Consider the following 26,552-nt stretch of genomic DNA (forward strand, 5'->3'; position numbering starts at 1 on the left):
AAACAACCCTGAGTTTGTAGGTTAATGGTGATACCTATTAGTAATTTCAGTACGTTAACAATGTTGTTGACAACAGCAATTTTAGCCCTCTGACGCTGGCTGATGAGTGTTCAGTTAGCATAGCACTGAACAGAGGTCAGAGAGGACAGGAGAGGGAATACTGTTTTGAACAGAGAGATTAATTATAAACTGGGGAAAGGAAGTTGGTGAAGGCGGACTTGGTTTCAGCCCTTCTGAGAAAATTGTGTAGTGAAATATACTAGCAGCAATGAAAATTTGAAGAGTTCTTGTAAAATTATGAATTGTGAGGAAATAGAAATTGGGGTCATTCATTCATCAAATATATATGAGTGCTTACGATGTGCCTGGCACTCCTGTTGAGACTGAGGACACAACACTAAATTAAACAATGAAGTGCCCGCCTTGGTACAGCCTATATTCCACTGGGGGGAAGGGGGGGGTGAAAGCAAACAAATAAAATACAGTAAGTTGTCAGACACTGTGATGAATAAGCGCAGAGCAGGTAAAGATGAGGCTGTCTGAGACGGGTTCCGGTGAGGAGGTGGTCAGCCAAGGATGCACCAAGGAGATCTAGTGAAGTCAGGCAGCAAGCCATGTGTGTATTTGTAAGGATGGTGTACTTGCCCTCAGTTTTCATTTCCTCCACGTGCCTGTAGTTCTAAGACTTTAAAAATAAATGTGTAGCAAGAGGCACACTTCAGCACCTATAACTTTGACTTTACCAACTGTATGCAAATATTTTAAGTTATTTATACACAGAGAACCTATAAAATTCCAAGAATAACTAGAAGTCTTTGCAGACTTGCACATTTTGGCAGGCATATTTCATCTAAGACATAAAGGAAGAGACTTATGTGGAAGTCACCTCATCTCTCATTGGCTTGTGACTGTATCTTACTCATCATATAAACCCAAGATACAGTCCCATACGAGGGCACAGAAGATACGAGAAACCCCACAGAGACACAGCCCAAGTAAGTGATATGAATGAGCTGTACAAAGACTAGAAATGAGATAGTTTTCACTCTTCATTTTAGGGCTTATTTTTATGACTGTCATATTCTGTGCATGTCTAACTGCCTTGTGACCTGTTTTTGGACTGAATTGTTAGTTTCTTATCTGTAAGCTTTCTAGCCATCAAAATTACTCCTAAAATTCTTTCCCTTTTTTCAGTTACCTGTTGAAATCTTTAAAGTGCATAACAAAGTAATTGAATGTTAGCCTCTTTTGCTACAAAATTGAGTTTGGATTGTTGTCACCTTTCTGGCACAGACACTAGAATTTTTGAGATTATGTTTTTACTGTGCCCTTACAGCAATATATAGATTAGAATATCAGCTTAGTTAAAATTCAATGGTTTTATTATAATAGCTTGTATTTTCAATGACTGCATTAAAATCCCCTCTGGGATTCCTGCATTTTGTTGTTAACCAGCTAAAATATGTTGGTATCTAGTAAAAAGAGCTACAAACCTAGGAGAAATGAAATACCCGAGATAGAACTTTTCAAAAATATTCTTACTTTTTATGTAAAGCATTTAATTTTTAAATTAAAAGCTATATTTTCTTTTGCACTTAATGACTATGTGCATATGAGTTCACACGTGAAAATTTCTATCCAGGGTGTTTGTTAGCCATGCATTCATTTGTTCTTCAAGAAGATGTGTACCTTATTTTCCAAACAGAAGTCTAAGTAAGTTATTTATCTGCTGAATCAGGAACTTCACACGACTTTCTTTGGGGTGGAAGGAAACCAGTGGTTAGTGTTTTAGGTGTAAAGGAGATCCTAAGCATGATCAGACTTTTTACTTCTTGTTTCTTTATCATTTCACAGAATACATGCAGATTCCTCTGCATGGGATTCCTAACACAGAATGACAGTGGTAGGGCTCAGAGTGTGAAGCTAACAGGGAATAAGAGACCAGCACGACACTGGAGTTTGCCTGGGTCAATCAAGTCATGTTTATGTGTTATTTCTATGTATTATGTGAAGTCGGGGTTTCATTATGTGTATTTTTCCTCTTTTGTCTCAGAACCACTTTAAAGTCTCGTCCTCGTATGCCCCCATGGTAATGTCTTGTCTGTTGTACACCTGAGGTTCTGTTTCGAGACTCTGTGTACCCCCTATATCTAGTCCTGAACAAACACCACGTTACCATAAGTACAAGGCTTTTAAAGTCTTGCTGTCTGGTAGGTGAAGCCCTCTCTTTCTGTTCTTTTGTTTGGTTGGTTGGGGTTTTTTGGCTGTCTTGGTCTTTAGCATTTCCTTTTTAAGTTTAGGATCAGGTTTTTCTGTAAAGTCTCTTGGATTTTGAATATACACAATCATTTTAATTGCAAATAAGGACAATTTTGTCTCTTCCTTTCCATTCCTTACATATGTTATTTACTGTTGTCTAATCTTACTGAATTAGCGAGGTCATCCAGACCATGCTGAATACTAGGATCATAGGGATCCTTGTTTTTCCTGATACTAAAGAAAAATGCTTCCATTGGTCCTCATTATGTATGACGTTTGCTTTGTGTCTTTTCGTAGAGCCTCTATTAGATTAAAGAAGTTTCCTTCTATTCTCAGTTTGATAAGTGTTTTGGTTTTTTTGGTTTTTTTTTTTTTTTTTTTTTGAGTTTTGATCACAAATGAGTGATTACTTTTATAAATGCTTTTTTAAAAAGCATTTATTTAGCATCCATTGAGAAGATAAGATGGCTTACAGTTGTTCTCTTTTAACCTATTGATGTAGTATAGGATACAGATGAATGTTTTGGTGCTGAAATACCTTGCATTCCTGGGATAAACCCTATTGTGCCATTACATGAATGGTCAGGACACTCATGATGGTTGTTCTCTTGCTCTCTACATCCCCTGCTCTGCCAGGTCTGCCTCCCTCACACGACTATCCAATCCTCTTAATTAGATGGGCTGAATTAGCAACTGCCTACGTGCCTGTCCCCCGCCCCAATTACTGGTTTCCCTGTAACTGATAAGCCAACCTGTTATCAATTCCCTTTATAAATGGTAGCCTCCTCCTTCCCAGAGCAGTGAAGCGTGTTGCCGCATCCTGCTTGTCGTCTGCCGTGCACGGTGGGATGTTGCTCCAGGACCTTTCACTTCAGATGTGTGAGATCCCCTGTCCAGTAACCACTGATGTCTCTGTCAACGTCTCCGGGCTCTTTCTTCAGTCTCGAGGCTGGGCAACTACAAGGCTTACCAGCCTGCGGGGTGCAGCCCAACATTACATTTAATTTTATACACTAAATTTGAATAGCTAGTACGTTTTTTAGGATGTTGTCAGCCGAGGGAGGCTGAAGAGGGATTCGAGGAGGTGAGCTGCCCAACTGGAAGAAGGCGCGAGGAGTGACGTGGAGCGCTTTACCGCAGGACGAGTGGGTGCTACGCGCGCGGCCAGCCCTCAGGTGTACGCACTTGCCCTTTTATAATGCTAGGGGCGCATGCGCATTGTTCATAATGCGGACTCATGCTCCTAGCGCATGCGTACAGTTACCTCTTACCAGGTGTAAGTTATTGTGAACTTTGGCCTGGGCCCCACGGCCCACTCACTTAAGGCTCCCGACAGATGTTTATATCATATTTATAAGTGAGATTAGTCTATAATCTTCCTCTTTTAACATCTTTGCACTTCTGTCGTCTTTCTAGTCTTTGAAACTACTTCTAAAAGATAAGGATTACTTTGCCTTGAGGATTAAGTAATATTCACCTGTAAAATCATCTGGGCTTGGTGTCTTTCATGGGTGTGACTAATTACCGATTCCATTTCTTTACTCATTATCAGATGCAGGCTTTCAGTTTCTTTTAATTGGACTATGTTAATTTTTGTGTTTCTCAGGGTTTCCATTTAAGTGTTCAGATTCTGTGACAGTTATTTGTAGTGTTACCTTATGATTTTTAATCATCTATTTTATTTGCTATTATGATCCCTTTTTATTTGTAATTTAAATTATTTGTGACTTTCCATATATTTTCGTCTTTAGCAGTTTTACAAAAGGTTTGCAATTTGACCTTTTTAAACAATTTGTAGAAAAGCCTGCGGGGTTCCGGTTTCCAGCAGTATGTCTCTCCACTCTCCCATCTTGCGTGTGTGGAGGATTTTCATTCCCCGTTATTTTGAAGAAGCTAAACTCCTGGCTGACCACGGCTTCTCTCAGAATTCTGAGTTCTGTTCACGGCATTTTGTTTCTATTCATTTTGGTCCAGGCTAAGTTTATCGTGCTCTTAATTCTAACTTTATATTTTCTTTTTATATAACTTTTCACTTTTGTGTCCCTGCCACAGAAAAAGTGGATGAAAGAACGTGGTCTTTAGGATTTGAGTCCAATCAAACGACACAAGGCTGGACTCTCATCTCTGTTAGGGAGGGAACTGTCCCTCCCTCACTTCCTGCCTCCTTCTCTTCCTTTTTATTCTCTTTTGTTTTTCAACAAATACTATGTGCCAAGCACTGTATTTTCACTACCATCTCACAGGTGAGGAAAGTGAAGCCAGGAACAGGTGACTTGTCCAAGGCCATCCAGATAGTGAGTGGCAGGGGTTACTCCAAAACCACGCATTCCTTTCAATCAGCCTGCTCTACCCTGAGCTTGATCCTCACTGGGAATGAATGCTAACTTAACCCGTTTAGTCCATCAGCCTTATGAAATAAAGGCTTTAGCAAAGTGAGATTACTGTACCAGATACATTGCTAAGTGCAGTGAGGGGAAAACTGTTCTTCCGGACACGATCCTCTCTGCTTATCTTTAGACTGTATTGCACATTTCCTTGTCTGTTTTCATTGGCCATTGAAACATTTACTTGGAATTCCTCCTGTTTAGTTTTTACACAAAGGCTTATAAAATCCTGAAAGGATTTTTAGAATTAGTAAATATTTCCAACAGCGTTTACCTTTAGTACTTATTTTTCATGTTATAAAATGTGCACATGTACCCTGAAGGACAAGTCTTCAAGGGTGACGTTTTGCAGCTATAAAAATCAAGAAACTGGACTTCTGCTCAGTAGAAAATATAATTATGCAAGTAAGTACAGAAATATGATGTACAAGTACAGCTTTATTCATGAGTTATGACTGTTGAAAGGATGTTCTAGAGGGAAAGATAAGCCTGTCAGATGTCCATAGGCCTGTGCCAAATCTTAAAGATCTATTTACTGAGTAGACAGCTGCCAACCCGTGTTAAGAATTTTTAAATGTTTCCTTTACTTGAGTGAAATACAATATAAAATAGCATAATTTTGCAAATTAACAACAAACAACCCCTTCATTTTTATGTAGAATTATGTGATATTTGACCAAATGAGAGAAAGTTATGTTTAATTTTTAATGTTGATCATATGGACACAAGTGAATCTATATACACATAAAATGTTTAAAGAAAAAATACATAATTTCTTTGGAAGCACTGACCTACAACATAAAAATCAATTAAAAAATTGTGTAGAATGCTTTTCAAATAAAGAAGTGCAACTGATAGACACTTTTTCTACTCTGAAGACTATTTTTGTTCTTGAGATTTAAAAAAATTGACCAAGGAATTGTAACAATTACATTTTTTACATCCTACATCAGTGTTCCCTTTATTTTGATTATGTAAAATGTTTACTTTTTTTCAGAAGGAAACTTGTTACTTTATATTTTTTATTTACTATTTTTGTCTTGTGTATTTACCACTACTTATTTCTAAGCTCAACATTTCTAAGAAACTTGGAAACTGGTTCCATTTCTGATGGGCACTTCATTTAGTGTCCCAAATGTGAACTTCCTATATGCATATTTCTCCCTCAAAGGAATTTGGGGCTATAAATCTTGGAGCTTTGTTAGTTTGCTAGTGAATTCTTCTTTCTGCAGAGAACATTCTCTCACATATTGATACAAGTGGCATGTGCCACATTTCACTTGGGTGGGGACTAGAGAAGCTAATGGGAGAGGACAGGACACGGAATGACTAGGGTCTCTGTCTCTAAAAGGAGCACCACCTTCACAACATCTAGGCGTGGAAAACCCAGGCTCAGAGAAATGGGTTTCTAGGAATCGCCATCACCATCATTTCTTCAGCCTGAGGGGGTCTAGATAAGCAATCAGACAAGTCATTTCCGGTCCTCCTCTCCACAGATGGATGAAATATGCATGTCCGTGAAATAGGAGCTTGGCAATCTAGATTTTTATGATTTGCATTTGATCTTTTATGAGATGTGATTTCAGATGGAATTTTGTTTTGCGACTTGAGCCCAACTTTTCTTTTTATGTAATATTCTGTTAATATCTCTGAAAATATTTCCTTAGGAGAGAATAAACTATTTAAACTCACCACTTTAAATAAATGTCATTTATGATTTTTATTTACTTAATACTATAAATATTATTTATTTGCAGTGTGCTGTATTCATGGTGTTTATTCTTGACCGTAGAATGAATTCAAAGTTATTATTAATAACTAATAATTATTAAGTGTTTAGCATTGTGCTAAATGCTTTACATGTGTTACTCATTAACCCCCAAATCCACATTAGTATCTCTGTTTATAAGAAGTGGGCTTTGACATTCAGAGAGATTTTGTTGACTAGCCAAAAGGTACACAGAAACTAAGTGGAAGAACTGAATTTCAAATGAAAATGTTTCTTTCTCAGTTGCCTAATCATTATAAAATGACAATACATCCTACTCTTAGTGCTTAAAATCATTCACTGTGTGTAGACAATGGAAATGAAATTATATGAATCACAGAAAACTCACAAAATTATAATGACCTCCGTTAACCAATATCGCCAGTATTAGCTAACTTTCTGAAATGTAAGAAAAGTTTGTTTCCTTTCTTCCGTGTTCCTCTGTAGAGGGAATAAAGAAACATGCTCATCGTTGTCCCATCCCACCAGAGGTCCCCAAGATGGGAGTATGTTGTATGGTGCAAGCAACCCAATAAACCCCAGCGCCACTGATGCAGTAAAGGAGAGAAGACAACACCATTGCCATAAGCCTTTGAATCCTAGAGGGAAAAGCAACAAGGGAGGGAAGGGAGGGGATAGCAGGCTGACATAGCTCGTTCCCATGCCTGTTGTGTGTTCCCTGCCCTTGCAATCCCTACCCAGCTGTTCTCACAAACTCAGCTGTGTCACCAAAGCAAAGGACAAACCAAATGTCAAACACCACTCACAAGTGGCAAAAAGCTGGACAAAAACATCTTAACATGGAAAGCTTCTGACTCCATCCTTTGAAGGTTGGTGTATTGATACCCTCTTAGTCTTATGTCTTTCTATAAATAAAACTTGACTTTGGTTATTTCCCTGGAACATTCCAGCTAGTTCTTAAACAGAGAGAGCCATGATCTTATTTCAGTCGAGTTTTCCCCATATGTTATTAGGATCATGATTTATAATACTCATTTTGAAATATCTTCTAATTATCTCCAGTTATCCCAGAAGATTCCATAAAGTTTTCAAAAAGTCCCCCAAGAAAAATGTTGAGACATCTCTAGAGGGATGTTTAAATAATCCTTCTATTTTTCTCTTTCCAGAATTACATCATGCCAAACTACAAACTCATTTACTTTAATATGAGGGGGAGAGCAGAAATTATTCGGTACATATTTGCATATTTGGACATAAAGTATGAAGACCACAGACTAGAACAAGCTGATTGGCCTGAAATCAAATCAAGTAAGTAGCACAAACAGTAGTTCATGAAAATGTATGTAGGGAAAATGTTTCTAGACCCTCTTGTCTTTCCTCAGGGAAAAGAAAAAAAGGTTTTTTAATCTCATGTAGCTTTACATTGAGAAGCAGCAGTTCAGGAAAGTTAAATAAATGCTATGTGACCCAGAAAATTCTATTTGAGCTGAAAACACAAACCTGACAGAAAAGGAGTATAAAAATAACCCAACATGAAGCCCCAGCAGCAGAGCTGAAGCGGGGGAATACTGAAGGCAAACTTGTGATCATTGGAATTGGATGGGCTTGCTACAGATGTGGAAAATGATTTGACAACGGGTCAGAAAAGCTGCTCTAACAGAAAAACAAACTCAAATGCCTTAAATAACAAGGAAATGAAATGTGTCACATAACTGAAAATCCAGAGGAAAATCTAGGTTTCAAAGGATGGCTTTATCTGTCTTCCTGTGTTGGCTGCATCACAAGGCTGGCAGCAACATATGCCTGCTGCAATTCCAACCTCACAGCATGCAGCCGCAACACTGAGCCGAGTTAAGAGGAGGCTCTGCTTCCTTAAGTGTTCCCAGAAGGATGAAGAAAACTTTTCCGCAGAAGACCTCAGCAAACCTCTTGTGTCTCACTGGCTCAATTGGGTCACATGTCCATTTCTGAACCCATCACTGGCAAAGGGGGTGGGAAGAAGCTTAGAACCATCTAGTCCAACTCTGAAGCTGGAGATGAAACCAAGTTTCATGAGGCCTGTGACTATATGAGAGAGAGGTGGATACCTGAATAAAACTGGGATCTCTTTGATCAGAGGAAAGAACAAATTTACAAATTGGCTAGGTAACCCAATGAAACATGCTACTTAGCACTGAGAACAATGAGGAAGAATTAGAAATATGATTACATTAAACAACAGGGTGTGGTTCTCAGTAAGTTGTAAGTCATCTAGATGCTTGCCATGTTACCTAGAAATACTAACTAAAAATTATATATTTAAAATTTATATTTTGAAGACTAGATGATTAAAAATGTACATAAAGATGAAGCTGAAGAAAACAGCTGTTGAGTACTTGTAGACTATCTACGGCTGGCAGATACTCTCCAGACCCTATTGCATTTAATTTCTCTAGCAGGTCTACATGGGATGTGTTATTGTTTGCATTTTACAGTTGGGGTACCTGAAGCACACAGTGTAGGTAACTTTTCCAGGTTCGCAGCTGTAGCAAGGTACAGCTGATTTTCAAACACAGGTCCATTTAATGCTATGGCCCAAGTTATTTGCACTAGATAATGCCAGTAACAATCATATAATTGATATATTATCAATCATGATAATTTATATATTAACAAAAAATATTGCCACATGACTTTTGGAAGCATGAATTCCTTTGAAGTCATTGCCCCTGTAACTACTCTTTATCTTATCAGAGAACTCTTCTCTGGTGGGATAGAATATCTCATTTCCTGTTCTTCTGAAACTTTACCATTAATATCCAAGCATTTCTCCTGATATCAGAATTTGTACATGAGCTTTTTAATTCTATGGACATAAAATAGGTGGAGTATTCATTTTAGCCATTAATTAAGTCAAGATGGATAGCAAGTTGTGGAGATCTTACATATGACAAAGTCTGCCTTTTAGTTTTTAGATATAATTTGTTTGAGTTATTCATTCCCTACTCTACCTTAACTTTTCATTATGTTATTAAAAATGGATCACTGCATTTTCTTAATATTTTCATAGATTCTTAGAGTTGAAAGTGATCTTAAAGTTAGTGATGGTTAAGATATAGTTTCAAACGCTTTAACAGACATCCAACACAAACAATGCTTAAAGAGAATAAGAATGTATTTCTTTTGCATACAAGCCCAAGTTAGCATAGTGGCTCTGCCCCATGAGCTCTCAAGAACGAGGCTCCCTCTCTTCTGTTCATTTGCCACCTGTACTGGGTTCTTATTCACACCATGTAAATAGTTCACTCTCCTTCCGAATCCCAGCTCATGGAAAGTGTGAAAGAGAGACGAGAAAACACCTCTTCCTCCCAGCAAAATGACCAGAAAGTCGCCCACATCACTTCTGCTTGTATTGCCCTGGCAAGAACTTAGTCAGCTAGTCATATGCTACTGCAAAGGAAGCTGGGAAACATTGACTTTATTGTGGATAAGCATTTGCCCTGCTAAAAATTCAGGATTTTATTACTTTGAGGAAAAAAAATCAAAAAATAGATATTGAAAAGCAGTTTCTATTGCAAATTATATCTGGTCTCATCTATTTAATTTAGGAATACTCTCTGGTGTTTGAAGCTCTCTGTGACATCCCTCCTACTGTAATCTAGAATATCATTGGATATTTCTATTAAAAAATTCTTCCTGGTCAAACCTAGTAGGTTGTGCACAGGTTTTATATTTTCTCTCTCCTTTAATAATATTAAAGTACTTTTTGAGAAAAAGGCACCCCTCCCCCACCAAGAGATAAAGAAATCAACCTTAAATATGAGAGCAAAATTCTGGAAGCTAGAAAGCAGGTCAAGGAATGGTAAGGTGACTTAGTAGGCTAGTGATGCTCAAATATAAGCCTGGAAGGGGAGAAGGAAAGCTGAGTGACTCCAGAGATGCCCCTAAAGGATCAGAAATTGGTTGCAACAGATAACTCTAAGAGCTGAGCTGATGGAGGACTGCCTAGAAGAATGTGAGGAAGCAGTGTGACAACAAGATCCTCCTGTCTCCCTGGCAGAAGTATGGAGATCACTTTCAAGAGAGGATGGACCAGAGGATTCTAGGACACCAGGCATGTCTGAGGACACAGTGCTATAGGGAAAGTGGCATTCAGTGGAAGTCCAGAAGGAGAAGCCGTTTCCCCTGCTCTACAATCAACTGAAACCAGGCTGATATCTCTCAGGCAGGAAATAGGAGGAATTCTCTCTGGGAAAACTGACCAGTCCAAGAAAAATGCCTAACAGATGGGGAGATCTCAGTGAAATGGTCCAGCCCATGTTGGCAAGCCCTTCTCATCCACCCTGAGATTCCAGTTAGCTTTTATTTCTTTGTTCTTTGAAACAGAAATGGCAAGTCAAAAATTAGTCCATAATGTGGAAAGCTTCTAATAAAACAGACCTAAAAGCAAACCTCTCTGAGGGTGTCAAGGTGATGTAGCAAGAAAAAAACTTCAAAAATATGAAATCCTCAGAGAGAAAAGAGAAGATATTCTATACTTTCTTAACAAGAACAGGATGCTGTGAAAAAGAATGTTAGGGGATTAAAAAGTTCATGAAAATTAATATTTGACAAAAACAAATCAATACAATGAAAAATAAGGAACTCCCCCCAAAAGTACAATAGGGAAAAACAAAAAAATAAGAGAAAAAAGATAAGGAAAATTGAGAATCAATCAGTTTAGGAGGTCCAACATCTCCATGAAATTCTGGGAAGAGAGTATAGAAAGCAGAAGGGAGGAAATCTTTTAAAAGAAACTTCCTTATCCAAACAGCTTTCATACATTGGTCTTGGACTTTAAAATGTTAATTCATGGATAACAAACTAATATTCCTCTCACATCCAATTGTCTGAAGAAATTTAGTATCTTCAAGACATCATAGAAAAAAAGCCACTGCTATGTAGTCCGTTCAATGAAAATGCTCTGATTGAGGATAAAGGTCTTTGGCTGAACTCAGAATTGAGTCCCTAGCTAACTCATGCTCATGTATACTTCTATTTAGATACCGACTTCTGGAACTTCCTTGATTGTTTCTCTGGTCATCATTGTGAAATTCAGTTCAGCCTTCCTACCCCTGACTCCTCTTCTTGATTAAAATTCTGTTTCCCATGGACTATCTGAGATCTGCAATTACATTTTGGTCCAAGGCGCAACTCTCTTCTCTTGCTGGAGTGTTCCATTTATTTCCCCTGGTTTGGGTTTCCTCACCATCCAAGTAAAACAAGCTCCTGTTAGACTGTGTCTGCCATTTTATGTGTGGTGCCTCTAGAGGAACACAGTGTTCCCGGCATAAAAACTGCACAGAGCAGAGTGGGACCATCACTTCTGGCACAAGCCTTGACATTATTTTGAGACATTTTACCAAGATCACAGTAGCTATTTTGGCAGCCAAAGCACACTGAGACCTTACATTCAGCTTCACTAAATCTCTTAAAGCTTTTTGACAGGTGTTCCTGTTAAGTTACAATTCCAACACCCTGAAATTATTTTTTTTTGGAACCAAATAAAGGACTTAGCATTTGTCTTCTTAAATTTCTTCTTGCTAAATGCAGCCCAATATTCCAATTGTTGGCAATTATCCCAAGCTTGGCTCAACGTTTCCAGTAGCTGAAAGCTTACCATCTCATAAGAAAACACATTCCATTGTCAAAAGTTCCAATGGTAACATTATTTTTCATTTTGAGTTAAAATCAGTCCTTTCAAAAATTACTTCTTGGTTCTAGTCCTGCATTTTACAGATAGTCAGAATAAGAAAAGTTTTTCTTCCATTTGATAACTATGCCATATTGGAGGTGGCTTTTATGTTTCACTTAGTTTGTTCTGTCTTCTTCAGTGGAAAGTGTTAAATTTTTCATTCAATCCTCATATTAGATGGTTTTCAGACCCCTCTCTAATTTGGATACAGTCCTCTTGGCTTGCTCTGATTTTTAATGTCTTTCTCAAAACATGGCTCTTAGAACTAGAAAACAGCTGAGCAAAAGTTCTAACTGACCTCAGTTTGGATCTCACCTTTACCAGGTGTGTGATCTGGACTATTTATGTAACTTCTCTTCATCTCATTTCCTTACCTATAAAATGAGATAGTAATTAATTCCTACTTCACAAGGTTGTTGTAAGTACCAGAAGACCTAATGGGCATGTTAAATATTTAGTATGATGCCCATGAAGAACCACCCCCAAATGTTAGGCGTATTAATTCTCCCCCACTTTTTTTTAATGGGGATACTGGGGATTGAACCCACCGTGCTAAGCACACTCTACCACTGAGCAATACCCACCTCCCCCTGCTAATTCCCTCTTGATCACATACTTTGCTTCAAATAAGGGATCACAATTCATGTCAGCTTCATTTGGGACTTTGTTTTGTGCACTGCAGTATCTCAGACATTCAGAATAGTATGTGGCCCACTTATAGATAAATACTCAAAGAAGTTTTTATTCCTGGTGTGAACTCTAGTTCATCTTGAACTTACTCAGTACATATGAAAGACACCTGAAGTTTGATTCTAATAGCTGTGTCAGTGTCATAGGATTTCAAGTGGAACTTTATTCTTTTCTGTCTTTCAAAAATAATTGTATGTCCCAAGCTAAGCCACTGGTTAGGGAAATTGTGATGATTCATATGGCAAAGTATCTATCATTAGAAAGATGGTGTTTCATTGATATAGAGAAATTTCAGAAAGGTATTATCGTATGAAAAATGGTTTACAAACACTATATACATTATGATTTTGTTTTTATACATATAGGGAAAAATAATTAAAATATTGAAATGGTATAATTATGTAGTGCTGCGTCCAGCGCAGCTCAGGGCCGTGTCTGAGGACAGGTGACACAAGACTTAAGAAAGAGACAAAGTAAAGAGCAAAGATGGGACCAGGGGACTCAAGATCTCGTGGATCTAGAGCGGTGCGAAAGCCTGGTCGAGTATACAACTCAGAAAAAAATGCGATCAAAGAGGTGGGGCTTTAGATATTCCACGCCATAAGCACTAAGTTCTGCCTGCTGGTTAACTGATTAATTTCAGGAATTAATTTCCTTCCAGGAGCAATCACCCTCCTCAGGGTATGCAAATTTTCTAAGTCTATCCTGTTATTGCCTCTGGGACATCTTGAGATAGCAAATACTTCCCTCGGGTTAAACAGCATGCTTTCAGGCCAGGACAAAGTTCTGTTAATGGATGATCTGGCTTTCCAGGACCGGCCATTGTTTTACCCTAAGGAAATATCTGCCCTCCTTCATGCCCTTATGGTCAATCTCGGGATTTCTCCTTACAAATTTTCTTTAGCATAATAGATGTTATAGGTCATCTACTGCGTAAACCATTAAAACAAAGCAAGCATGTGCATTTTAAGCAAGTAAGTGTGAATATAATATTTTAAGCTCATGGAAATTTAGGTGTGGCTTGTTTTCTAGTTGCTTGTTTTTCAGCGGCTTGTTTTCCAGCAATGTGGTAGAATTATTTTTATTTATCTTATAATTTTTCTATACTAAAGAATAACAAATTACTTTCTGACAAAAATATAATAGGTTTAGATAAGAAAAAAAGTAAGATTTACAGATAAAATAATAACACGCTATGAGTCTGTCCTATATCTATCCAGATACGCTATTACCTTACTATGTATGTCAAATAGTCACTCATCAAAATAATAATTTGGGCTAAATTCTTTACCATAACTCAATATGTAAATCAAACTTGCCATATTTCTCAGACTGTATTTTTAAAGAATAATTTGATCTCTGATAGAAGCCAGAAAAGTTAATGAAGCTTTAAAAGAAAATATTTTCAAAAGTTAATTAATAAATTTATGAGATGATATATAGTATGATGTATAGCGTCACCATGAGCCTGGTTTCTAGATCTGGTTCTGTCACTAACTCTGTAACAGATCTTTGAACGACTCACTTTACTTGTAAAACATAAGGATTCCACTAGAGGGTGCCCAATGTTCCTTTTAGAATAAATATTCAAGAATTCTGTAACTTAAAATCATGCTTTGTTTCCACCATTATCAGTAAAATGGAAATATTCTGTCTTGATTTTGCTCTAGAAGTTGACTCTTTGCTCACTTTATTTTAAGCTCTTCCATTTGGCAAAATTCCCATTTTGGAAGTCGATGGACTTAACCTTCACCAGAGCCTAGCAATCGCAAGATATTTGACCAGAAACACAGGTAATACATTTATTGTGTTTAAGATTTTTGATAACTGAAAAAAAGGCATATATTTAATATTCATTAAATAACTTTATTATTTAACCCTATACTACAAAGAATAGGATTAAATGGGATTAAATGCCAGAGAAGTATACTTGTACTATTGCTATCAGTTTAATTTTCCATGAGTTCCCTAGACAATAATATAATTTTATTTTATATGACCTACAGACTCTCCTGAACTGCACTTCCTTGCTCCCAATCCCTTGTTGGAATTCAGCTGAAAAATTAGACATGTCTGAACCCAAACTTTTGCTAGCATGTCTGACTTCAATTGTAGGTTTTTAACCTGGAAAAGCAACATAACCATAGCTATGAGCTTGGAAGATTATTCCGGCCATGCTTTCTATCAGTTTGGCATGACTGCAGGGATGCACATATGGATGTCATTGAAATAGTCCAGACAGAAATGGAAAAGAACAAGGAGTAAGGAAAATATGAGAAAGTTTGTGAAGACAGCATCATCACAGGGCTAGAAAGCAGGGTTTGGCGTGTGGAGGGCACTGTTTTGGAGTAGGAAGAGTGAGGGCCAGGCAGATGGCAGGTTGGACATAGTCTGTTGTTCTCATGGCTCCTTCTTTTCCTCTTCTTTATTTAAAAAAAAAAATTCCTTTAACTTGCGATATCCTTTTCATTGTCTGTCCTCTCCAGTTAGCCATAAGTGCCACGCAGGCAAGGGATTCACCTCCTTTGTTCACTGCTGGAGCCACTGTTGGGGCCGATGCACAGTTGGAGCCCAGTAATTATTTGTTGAATGAATGAGGAAGAAGAGCTGGTTTGCAGTAGGACAGGATGACTGCACTTTGGGATTTGCTGAAGGAAGTTCAGGGGCCAAAAGGATACACAGAGGATTACCCAAAAGGAGGCTGAGGATATGGACCTGGAATTTAGGACTAAACGTGTTGAATACAGAGTCATCTGCATAAAACTGACTGAAGCCTTGCGCGTGGAAGTCAGAGTAGGGAGTAAGGATGAAAATGAGTGAAGAGAACCTATGATACAATTCGGAAGGACTTTCCAAGGTCAGAAAGAAGAATCAGCTTTTGAACATCACACACTCACAAATATAGATAGTTTACAGAAGAAATCAAATTACTGAAGCATTTTCTTTCACTTTTAACAGCTTTCTTGAGGTATAATTAACATACAACTCACCCATTGTCAGTATATAGTTCCTTGATTTTTAGCAAATTTATACAGTTGTACAAAAGCAACCTATCTTAAAATGCTTCCACACTGAAGCATTTTAAATTGACACCAATGGGAAAATATTTGGGAAGACCAATGATTCCTTAACAAAATGATAATCAATGAATGACAGAAAAAAAAAAAAACTCCTCTATTATTTTAAACTTAGTTTCCAAGAAGAAAACAAATGCTCCTGACAAAAATTATCTGCAAAATAAAAATAATTCCTTCTACAAGATAAAAGATAACAGGTTATTCATTGTAGTATTGCTTGTACTAGCAAAAGACTGGAAACAAACCTAATCTGTTGAGGATCATAAAATAAATTTGCAGCATTTCTGCTTAAAGATATCCCATGTAGCTGAAAAAAGAGCAAGGATGCCCTTAAGGGACCTGTAAGAAAGGCTCTCTAGGACATATGGGGGAGGTGCGTATTGAGTGGGATATATATTCTTATTTTCACAAAGAAACAATGGAAGAATACAAAATAAACTAATGAAAGTGGTTACCAGTATGGTGGGTAAGGAAGCAAAATGAAGTGGGCGGGGGCAGGGGTGGAAGTTAGTCCTCAATGGATACTATTTTATATTGTTTTGAATTTTTGAACCATGTGAATATATTGCCTGTTTAAAAAGTTTTACTATAGTAAGTTAAATTGAGCATATTCTTGGTCTTAAAATGGCCTCTCTCTATTCCATAGATTTGGCTGGAAAAACAGACTTGGAACAATGTCAAGTTGATGCAATCGTGGACACGTTGGACGATTTCATGTCATGTTTTCCTTGGGCAGAGAAAAAACAAGATGTAAAAGTAATGTGATCAGTTTGCTATTACTGCTATTAATCATTTCCTCTTGCCAAACATTATGTTAGGTGCTTTTAAAAGTTCCTTTTTTAAAAAAATCAAAGTAAGACATACCATGGTTTTAAAATATCCAATTATATTAAAAAGTTTCAAACAAAGTACTACAGTGATTCCCAGTCCTACCTCTTCATATTAACCCTTCCTCAGATGCAACCCTCATTTTAACACTTTCAGCTGTTTCTTTAGGATTTCCATATCTTCATATTTCTATAGGATATGTAAATATGGCTTTCTTTGATTCACTAATTTTAGGTCATTTCAGTAGACTAAATTAATGAGAATTTATTTCTTATGTAGTCATTCTCTCTGCTCCTCTTCCCCCAAACTCCCAATATAATATTAAAATTTTGTGGTGAAATCCATGTTCAGTCATTACATTAATATGCCTATACAAATAGTGTGCAGAATCGTGCATGGTAGTATACTTTGATTATATTTCCTTTCTCACTTTCTTCCTCAAATTAGTAATTGCCTTTTTTCACTTGCTTAATTCTTCCTACTTCCATTGCTGAACCTTCCCACACTACTCAATGCCTGCCGATATAATTTTCCACCGAGTAAATGATACCAGGTAACCTATTATTTCCATTATTTTCTTGGAGCTGGCTGGCCAGAGATGTCCTTTTCCCTTTGGAGAGCTGTCTAGGCTTTTTGCCCAGCTGTCATCATTGGACTTCCCTTCACTGCCATTCCAGGAATGTCTTTCTCTTGAGCTGGAGTCCTGTTTCCTGGATGCCACCCTCTGTTTTTATTTACTCCTTTGTTTACTTGGGGCACATCCCCAGTGTTCGTATCTCTTATCATCAAGCCTTCTTCACTTTAATTTTGGAAACTTTCGTTATCCTCGTCTTCCAGATGAAGAAATTAAGGTTCATGTACTGTAAATAACTTGCCTAAGGTTATTTAGCTGGTGGGTGGTGCACAAGGAATTCAAATCCCAGACACTCTGACTCAGCCTCCACGTTCTTAACCACCGGGTGTAATGCCACGGGGCCAGCAGCCGTTCAAAACAGCTGTGCACGAGTATTTACGTGCATGTCATGGTTTAAGACCTATATCCAAAAGCCCCAACACAAAACAAGTGGCAGTCTTATCAATGTACTTAAGCATATTTATTCTAAATACTGTTTGTTTAATAGGACCCTCTGATTTGAATAGAGATATTTGGAACATAAAAGTATTCACATGTACTGATTCCTTGACATAAATGTAAGGTGTGTGTAGAGACACACACACACACACACACACACACACACACACACACACACACACTCACACACACACATCTGAGTAACCAGAACAAAGTCTTACATAAAAGCCCAGCTTTGATGATAGAAATACATTTGGGCTCTGGAGTCAGACTGCCAGGCTTGAATCCTGATTCTCTTTTTACCAGTTGTCACTTAACTCCCTATCAAATTTTCATTCTTTGTCTGTAAAGTAGAGAGATCACAGAATCTGCTTTGAAGTATGTTGGGAGGATGAAATGGTTGCATAAGTACCTGTGGCTAAGTAGAAAGTGTTCAATAAATATTAGTTGTTATAATTAATACAGTGTTATCATACCATTCAGTGCTCATTGTTTTTATTTGTCAGTCATGACATTTATATTTCACATATCTTTATAAATGCAGAGACAAGTAGATGCATAATCCTCAATTTAGAAAAAAGTATCTAAAGCTTTTTGTTCCACATGGGCTTGCCGATCTCTGTTTCTCTGCTTTGTACCTTTCTGGGGCAGAGGCTCCACACCAGAGGCTACCTCCCAGAGGAAAATATTCTTTGAATGTTTATGTTAAGAGGAATGCTTAATGTTTGAATTACAATGCTGTTACATACCACCTACCTTAAAAAAAATTCGCAAGACATAATCCAAGTTCATGAATAAACCATCAGAAAGCGGGACATGTTGCAGAAATATTGCAGATAGCTTGGCTATCTGATTATCTGATTAACAAGAAGAACTTGCAGTAGACAATGAAACACGCACACTTCTTTTGTATCGCATCAGCTTGTCTCTCCGTAGTGGGTTGCTTTGCTGCCACCTTGTGGTCAGGTAAAATTTTTGAAAGCAGAATATTGATGCAGTAAAGAAGAATGGATAGTGAAAAAAGTCCTCTTATTCTATGTGTTTAAAAAAACTACCAAATACACGATTATAAATGTTTCAGTATTGGTTGCTAAAATTCTATTTCCAATTAACATTTTAAAGTTAATTTAAATTTAATTTATAAGGCAAAATATGTCTCTCGGCATTGGTCACATTGATAATCTTTGCACTTGGCACTAGTGTTTCTGTGGTTAAACTTTGCATCTGTTTCAGGTTCCTCATCTGAAGAACAGGGCAGGGGGTGGTGGGTGGGGAGATGAAGGATGAGCAGGATTGAAGGAATGCTAGTGGCCCATTTCCAATACTAAATGCTTTTAGTACTGTGAATTTTAAAATGGTGCTTTGGAGAAATACACAAACCTCCCTAATTCTGCTAAAGATCATTTGATAGAATACTATAGCAATGACTTTTCAGGGTGACAACCTCCTGCCTTATAATGCTCTGGAGGAGGTAGGAAATTTCTGAGTCCACCAAGTTAAGAGTCCACCACTAGAGTTTATCAGAAAATGCACTTTAAAAAGGATGTATAATTAAATTTTATCTTCTTTAGGTTATTTTGGTGAGTTTTAAAATGATTCTTAAATACTAATAATTATGCTGTTTAGCAATTACATTTCATTAGACTGAGATGATTAACCAGACACATAAAGAGAACCTGGCTAAAGGAGAAGTCAAGAGTGCAGAGAAATTTCTATTTGGAATTGCATATACACAGCACTGGTGTACTTTAAATTGTGGAAATGCACATTAGAAAAAGTAACAGAATTACCCAGGTGAGTATTCAGGAGTTTTTGGAAAGCCGTCCAGCAGCTACATCCTGCTCTGTTTAACTCCCCCCTGTTTCTAGCTATTCTAGGACAGCCAAGCTGGCTGTTACCTCCCCAACTGATGCTCAGCTGAGCTGTGGGAAGTGCCACTTGCTTCTGGGCCCATTGCACCTCAGCTCACAAATTCTGTGTAAGGGGCTGAAGGACTCGCACTATTTTATTTAGAACTATGAATATATTCACCATAGAGAGAGAACCTTATATACAAAGGAGGTATAGAACCGTGGAGAGCATATAAAATCAAAATAATGACAAGCTTCCAAAGCTCCAGTTTGTGAAATCTGGCACATGTATGTAAATATATGGTGATTCTTTAGCAAACTGTGCTCTACAAATAAAAGACAGTATGTTATAGTAATCTATATTACCTGGCTAAGTCATAATACTAACAGGAAGTAAATCAGCAAATTGGTGAGAAACTTATCCACTAACTGACTTACCTCAATAAAGGCTGGATTTTATTATAGGCCACTTATGAATATTAATTAATGTCATATACATGTTTTATAATTTTTTTCAATTTGGCTTACATTTCACATCCATGATACAAACTAGCCCAATATAAACAAATAAGTATTTCTTACCAAGAAAGAGGCCATGAATAAATCATTTGGCCATCAGAGATCCAAGTAAAAACATAAAGATAACTTTTTAAAATAGATGTATCTGTAAATTTTCTTCTGAGGATATTCTTTGATTTGTGATGATACCTTACATATTATATTAAAAGTGGGGCATCCAGATGATGGATTTTATAGATGATATTCAAGGCAGACAAATCTCACACTAAGGCACAATGTCAAGAGAGGAAATCCAGAAAGCACCGAGAGCGTAACGATTTATTATGAATTAACTTCTGTTAAGCACAATGGTGAGATGAAAGACTGCCAAACTGGGGGAATCTAGCCTTATAAATTAAAATTAATTTCTTTATCTTCAGTTACATTATTTTACTTTAAAGAGAGGGAGGCTAAAAAAAGGGGGAATTTTAGAAATGTAAAAACATAATGGAATAATTTTCATTAACAAAAATTAAGATAAAAAGCATGTAAAGATTTTATGGATGAAATATTTAGTCATTATATGCAAAGAAACTATAAGAACTGATGATAAAAATATTTATTTTTTAATCCATGAGTAATAAAGGGGGAAATAAGGTCTGTAGAGAATCAAACCTGAATCTCTATGACATACATTTTAAAAAACAACCACCCACCAATAACATGTAGCTTCTCCTCTTCTTTTTTGAACTCACGGGAAAATGAAGATGGAAAAATCTACTTCCTCTTCAAATCGTATTATTTATTTTTCTTCCTATTATCCTTCAAGTGGTCTTTTTCTCTCTCTCCTAGGATCAGATGTTTAAGGAGCTACTTACGTGTGATGCACCTCATCTTCTGCAAGATTTGGACACATATTTAGGGGAAAAAGAGTGGTTTATTGGTAACTCTGTGAGTATGTTTTACATCTTAAAAAATACAAGTTTATATCTTTATCTATATATCTATATCTATATCTACATACCAAAAACTTATAAAACCTTATTGAAAAAAGTGTTGCCCATAGGGAGGAGGGAGGAGCTTAGCGAGTAGGGACAAAGGCTAAATTTCTTGGAATAAACATTTTTGGTGGACTTAACTTTGGAAACACAAACTAAAATATTTTATATAATTATATAACAACAAAATCATTTAAAAAAGCTGTCACTGCAAAACAAAAGCAAAGTGAAACAAATGAGATTGTGCCAAATTGATGCACAGTCTGTGGAGAAGTACCTGTGTACTCTTCTTAGTAAAAACTAGTTTAAGAAAGATTATTATTTGTAAAACACAATGATTTGAGTAGACATCTCATTATAGATATTCTGTCAACAAAAAAGAATAATCATACACCATTTTTGGTTCATGATGTACTTTATCTTAGGATAAAGAAAAAAAGCATTTTGCATCTCATTTTCTTGAAAAAATGACCAACCTTGCTGTTCTGGGTACCCTAGGACCCAGATTCTGGTCTCTGAATACTAAAAAGAACCAGGGCTTCTTGAAGAAATAGCTCATTCTCATTTTGGGGCAGGAAATGTAAAACATGAGCTGGGAATACTTTTTCATACCAGAACCAAATAAATTATCAAAACAAACAGACAAACAAACCGACTGGGGTTGTATCAAAAGAACTCAGCAGCCACCTCAAAGAGATTCCCACTGGCCAAACATGGGACAACTCAAGCTTCAATAAGAATGCTAGCTGCAGTGGATTAAAACAAATCAAAATGAATTAATCCATGAGTGTATGATAATCACCGCCACCAAATACACACACACACACACACACACACACACACACACCTCAAAACCAAAGATTCTTTGGTGACTTTTAGAAGATGCTATGGAGCCAAATTATTACAGATTTTCCTCAATTAACAGTAAGGTTACATCCCAATAAATCATTCATAAATTGAAAGTATCTTGAGTCAAAAAATACACATAACCTACTGAATATCATAGCCTGGCCTAGCCTACCTCAAATATGCTCAGAACACTTACAGTAGCTTACAATTGGGCAAAATCATCTACACAAAGCCTATTTTATAATAAAGTATTGAATGTCTCATGTAACTGGTAACCACTAGTTTGTTCTCTGTATCTGTGGGTCTGCTTCTTTGTTCTGGTTATATTCACTAGTTTGTTGTATTTCTTAGATTCTGCATGTAAGTGATACCATACAGTATTTGTCTTTCTCTGTCTGACTTCTTTCACTAAGCATAAATGGTTTCAAACCCATCCATGTTGCTGTAAATGGCAAAATTTCATTCTTTTTTGTGACTGAATAGTATTCACCTGTCAATGGACACTTGGGTTGCTTCCATATCTTGGCTACTGTAAATAATGTGAACATTGGGGTGCATGTATCTTTTTGAATTTGTGTATTTGTTTCTTTCAGATATATACCCAGGAGCAGAATTTCTGGGTCATATGGTAGTTCTATTTTTAGTTTTTTGAGAAAACTTCATACTGCTTTCCACAGTGGCTGCATCAATTTGCATTCCCACCAACAGCGTACAAAAGTTCCCTTTTCTCCATATACTTGCCAACATTTGTTACTTGTGATCTTTTTGATAACAGCCATTCTGACAGGTGTGAGGTGATAATACCATTGTGGTTTTGATTTGTATTTCCCTAATGATTAATAATGCTGAGCTTTTTTTTACGTGTCTGCTGGCCATCTGCATACCTTCTTTGGAAAAATGTCTATTCAGGTCTTCTGCCCATTTTTTAATCAGATTGTTTGTATTTTTGATGTTGAGTTGTATGAGCTGTTAATATATGTTGAACATTAACTCTTTATGGCTTATATCATTTTGCAAATATTTTCTCCCATTCAACAGGTTGCCTTTTTGTTTTGTTGATGGTTTCCTTTGCTATGCAAAAGCTTTTAAGTTTAATTAGGTCCTATTTGTTTATTTTTGCTTTTATTTTCTTTGCTTTAGGAGACAGATCCAAAATAATATTGCTACAATTTATGTCCAAGAGTATTCTATGTTTTCCTTTAGGAGTCCTATCATTTCCAGTCTTATATTTAGGTCCATAATCCATTTTGAGTTTGTTTTTATATGGTAGTAGAGAACATTCTAATTTCATTTTTTTACATATAGCTGTTCTGTTTCCTCAGCACCATTTATTGAAGAGATTGTTTTCTCTCCATTGTATACTCTTGCCTCTTGTTGTAGACTAATTGACCATAGTGCATGGGTATATTTCTGGGCCCTTTATGCTTTTCCATTGATCTATGAGTCTGGTTCTGTGTCAGTACCATACTGTGTTGGTTACTGTAGATTTCTACAGGAGCATAGCATGGTTCCTCCAGCTCTGTTTGCCTTCTCAAGACTGCTTTGACTATTTAAGGTCTCTTGTGTTTCCATACAAATTTTAAAATTATTTGGTCTAGTTCAGTGAAAAATGCCAGAGTACTGTTCTGAATTAAGAAAGTTAAAGAATATAACAAGGTGAAATGCATGGTCCTGAGATGGATTCTGCTTTATCTTATAAAGAACATTTTTGAAATAGAAAAGTATTGATTGGGTATTAAATAAGATGAAAATGTATTATCACAGAGAGGCAGAGACTGAATCAAGTTACAAGAGTATGTACTGTAAGATCTCATTTTAGTGAAAATACACACACACACACATGCATAGAAAAATACCATGCACAGAGGTATTAATATGAGTAACCTCTGTGCACTGGGAGTCTGTAACTTTCTATCATATACACATTCTGCTTTTGTAATTACAGATTATTTTCACTTACACTACTTATTATTATTTTTACTGAAGTATAATTGGTTTACAATGGTATGTTAATTTCTAGTGTACAGCACAGTGATTTAGTTGTGTATATGTATATGTATATAGTCCTTTTCATATTTTTTCATTAGATGTCATTGCAAGGTATTAAATATAGTTCCCTGTGCTATACAGTGGGACCTTATTGTTTATCTATTTTATATGTAGTAGTCAGTATCTGCAAATCCCAAACTCCCAATTTATCCCTTCCCACTGCCTTTCACCCTTGGTAACCATTGTTTGTTTTCTATGTCTGTGAGTCTCTTTCTGTAAATAAGTTCATTTGTGTAATTTTTTAAGATTCCACATGTAAGTGATATCGTATCAATATTTGTCTTTGTCTGGCTTAGTATGACAATCTTCTGGTCCATCCACGTTGCTGCAAATGCAACGCAAATTCTTTTTTTTATGGCTGAGTAGTATTCCATTGTATAAATATACCACAGATTCTTTATCCTGTCATCTGTTGAAGGACATTAGGTTGCTTCCATGACTTGGCTATTATATAGTGCTTCTGGGAACACTGGGGTGCATGTATGTTTTTGAATTAGAATTCCCTTCAGATACATGCTCAGGAGTGGGATTGCTGGATCATAAATCTATTTTTAGTTTTATAAGAAATCTCCATGCTGTTTTCCATAGTGGCTACACCAAACTACAATCCCACCAACAATGTAGGAGGAGTAAACATTTCTGAACACCCTCTCCAGCACTTTTCATTTGTGGACTTTTTAATGATGGCCATTCTGATTGGTGTGAGGTGATACCTCATTGTAATTTTGATATGCATTTCTCTGATAATTAGTGATATTGAGCATTTTTTCATGTGCCCATTGGTATGTCTTCATTGGAGAAATGTTTAGGTCTTCTGCACATTTTCTGATTGGGTTATTTGTTATTGAGTTGTTTATATATTCTGTAAATTAAGCCCTTGGCAGTTGCATCGTTTGCAATTATTTTCTCCTACTCTATAGGTTGTCTTTTCCTTTTGTTTATAGTTTCCTTTGCTGTGCAAAAGCTTCTAAGTTTACTTAGGTCCCGTTTGTTTATTTTTGCTTTTATTTTCATTGCCTTGGTGCACTGCCCTAGGATAACACTGCTGTGATTTATATCAGAGAATGTTTTGCCTGTTTTCTTCTAGACTTATGGTGTCCTGTCTTATGTTTAAGTCTTTAAGCCATTTTGAGTTAATCTTTGTGTATGCTGTGAGGGAGTGTTCCAATATCATTGTTTTACATGGGGCTGTCCAGCTTTCCCACTGCTTGTCATACACTACCTTCAGATTAAGAAGTTAGGCCTTTTATGTTCCAATGAAAATTTGCTTCCTTTAAACTAGGTAACTTGGGCAGACTTCTACTGGGAAATCTGCAGTACCACACTTTTGGTCTTTAAACCTGATTTGTTGGACATCCATCCCAGGCTGGTGACATTACGCAGGAAAGTCCAAAGCATTCCTGCCATAGCTGACTGGATACAGCAAAGGCCGCAAACCAAACTCTAGGTGATGCCTGCTGACTCCAACTTCATTATTCTTCACAGCATCACTCCCAAAAGATGATAAGCTACATCAACGTGCCACATAATCTACACACTTCCCTCCCCAGTTCCATCAAGGTTTTGACTTTTGCATATTCTACTTATAAAAACAAAATAAAAAAGGAAGAGGAAACCAAGAGTTTTGTTTCTGGCACCTTTTTTTTCAGAATAGCTTCAAGTCATTTATAACTGAGGAAAAATAGTTTACAATACGGGCAGGCCTTGCTTTGTGCTGCTCTGACATGCATGCATCTCAGTCACAATGGTTTAGTTACATAACACATTTTCTCCCCCAAATGGTTTGTACTTCAGTTAGTATAGCATAACTGTGACTAACACATAAAGTATAAATTTTGCTTCTAGCTCTTCAGTCCACAAATCACTATGTAAATAACAGATGTATATCACAACCAATCACGTCACTTCTTTCAGAGTTTGGTAGTCTTGGTCACTGCACATCTGTCATTCACACACAGTCAGCAAAGTGTGTAGTTAAACTGCTTGCTTCTCAGTGAAAAACCCACTTGACACTTTACAAAAGTGGATAATTGAAAAAGTTATCAAGCCATGAAAAGACATGGAGGGAACTTGAATGAATATTACCAAGTGAAAGAAGCCAATATGAAAAGGCTGCATGATTTCAGCTATACTAACATTCTGGTAAACGCAAAACTACAGAAACAGTAAAAAGATCAGTGGCTGCCAGGGGCTTAGGGGAAGTGATGAATAGGTATTGAGAAATTTTAGTGCAATAAAACCATTCTGTATGATACTGTAATGGATTCATTTGTCAAACCCATAAAATGTGCAACACCAAGAGTGAACCCTAATGTAAACTATGGATTTCGATGATTGACAATGTGGGTTCACTGATCATATCAAATGTGCCATTCTGTGTGCAATGCTGATAGTGGGGGAAGCTGTATCTCTGCACGGGGGCAGGGGTACATGGGAACTCTGTACTTTGTGCTGAATTTGCTGTGAACCTAAAACTCCTCTAAAAAGTAAAGTCTACTTAAAAAGAAAAAGAACAGAGATATTTCACAACATTAAAAGAGTAATAAAATGTTGGAA

The 26,552-nt window shown here is 36.8% G+C and overlaps 1 protein-coding gene across 1 annotated transcript; it reads left to right on the forward strand.

Moving 5' to 3' along the window:
- The first annotated feature begins 826 nt into the window (after window positions 1-826).
- On the forward strand, window positions 827-25,617 carry HPGDS (hematopoietic prostaglandin D synthase). The gene is made up of 6 exons (XM_074343809.1): window positions 827-995; window positions 7,539-7,680; window positions 14,476-14,568; window positions 16,499-16,608; window positions 20,953-21,051; window positions 25,279-25,617. The coding sequence occupies exons 2-6, from the start codon at window positions 7,548-7,550 to the stop codon at window positions 25,441-25,443; spliced, it is 600 nt and encodes a 199-aa protein (XP_074199910.1). The 5' UTR covers window positions 827-995; window positions 7,539-7,547; the 3' UTR covers window positions 25,444-25,617.
- Window positions 25,618-26,552: the final 935 nt, after the last annotated feature.

This window comes from Camelus bactrianus, chromosome 2, assembly GCF_048773025.1.
Source record: "Camelus bactrianus isolate YW-2024 breed Bactrian camel chromosome 2, ASM4877302v1, whole genome shotgun sequence".
Lineage (NCBI taxonomy): Eukaryota > Metazoa > Chordata > Mammalia > Artiodactyla > Camelidae > Camelus > Camelus bactrianus.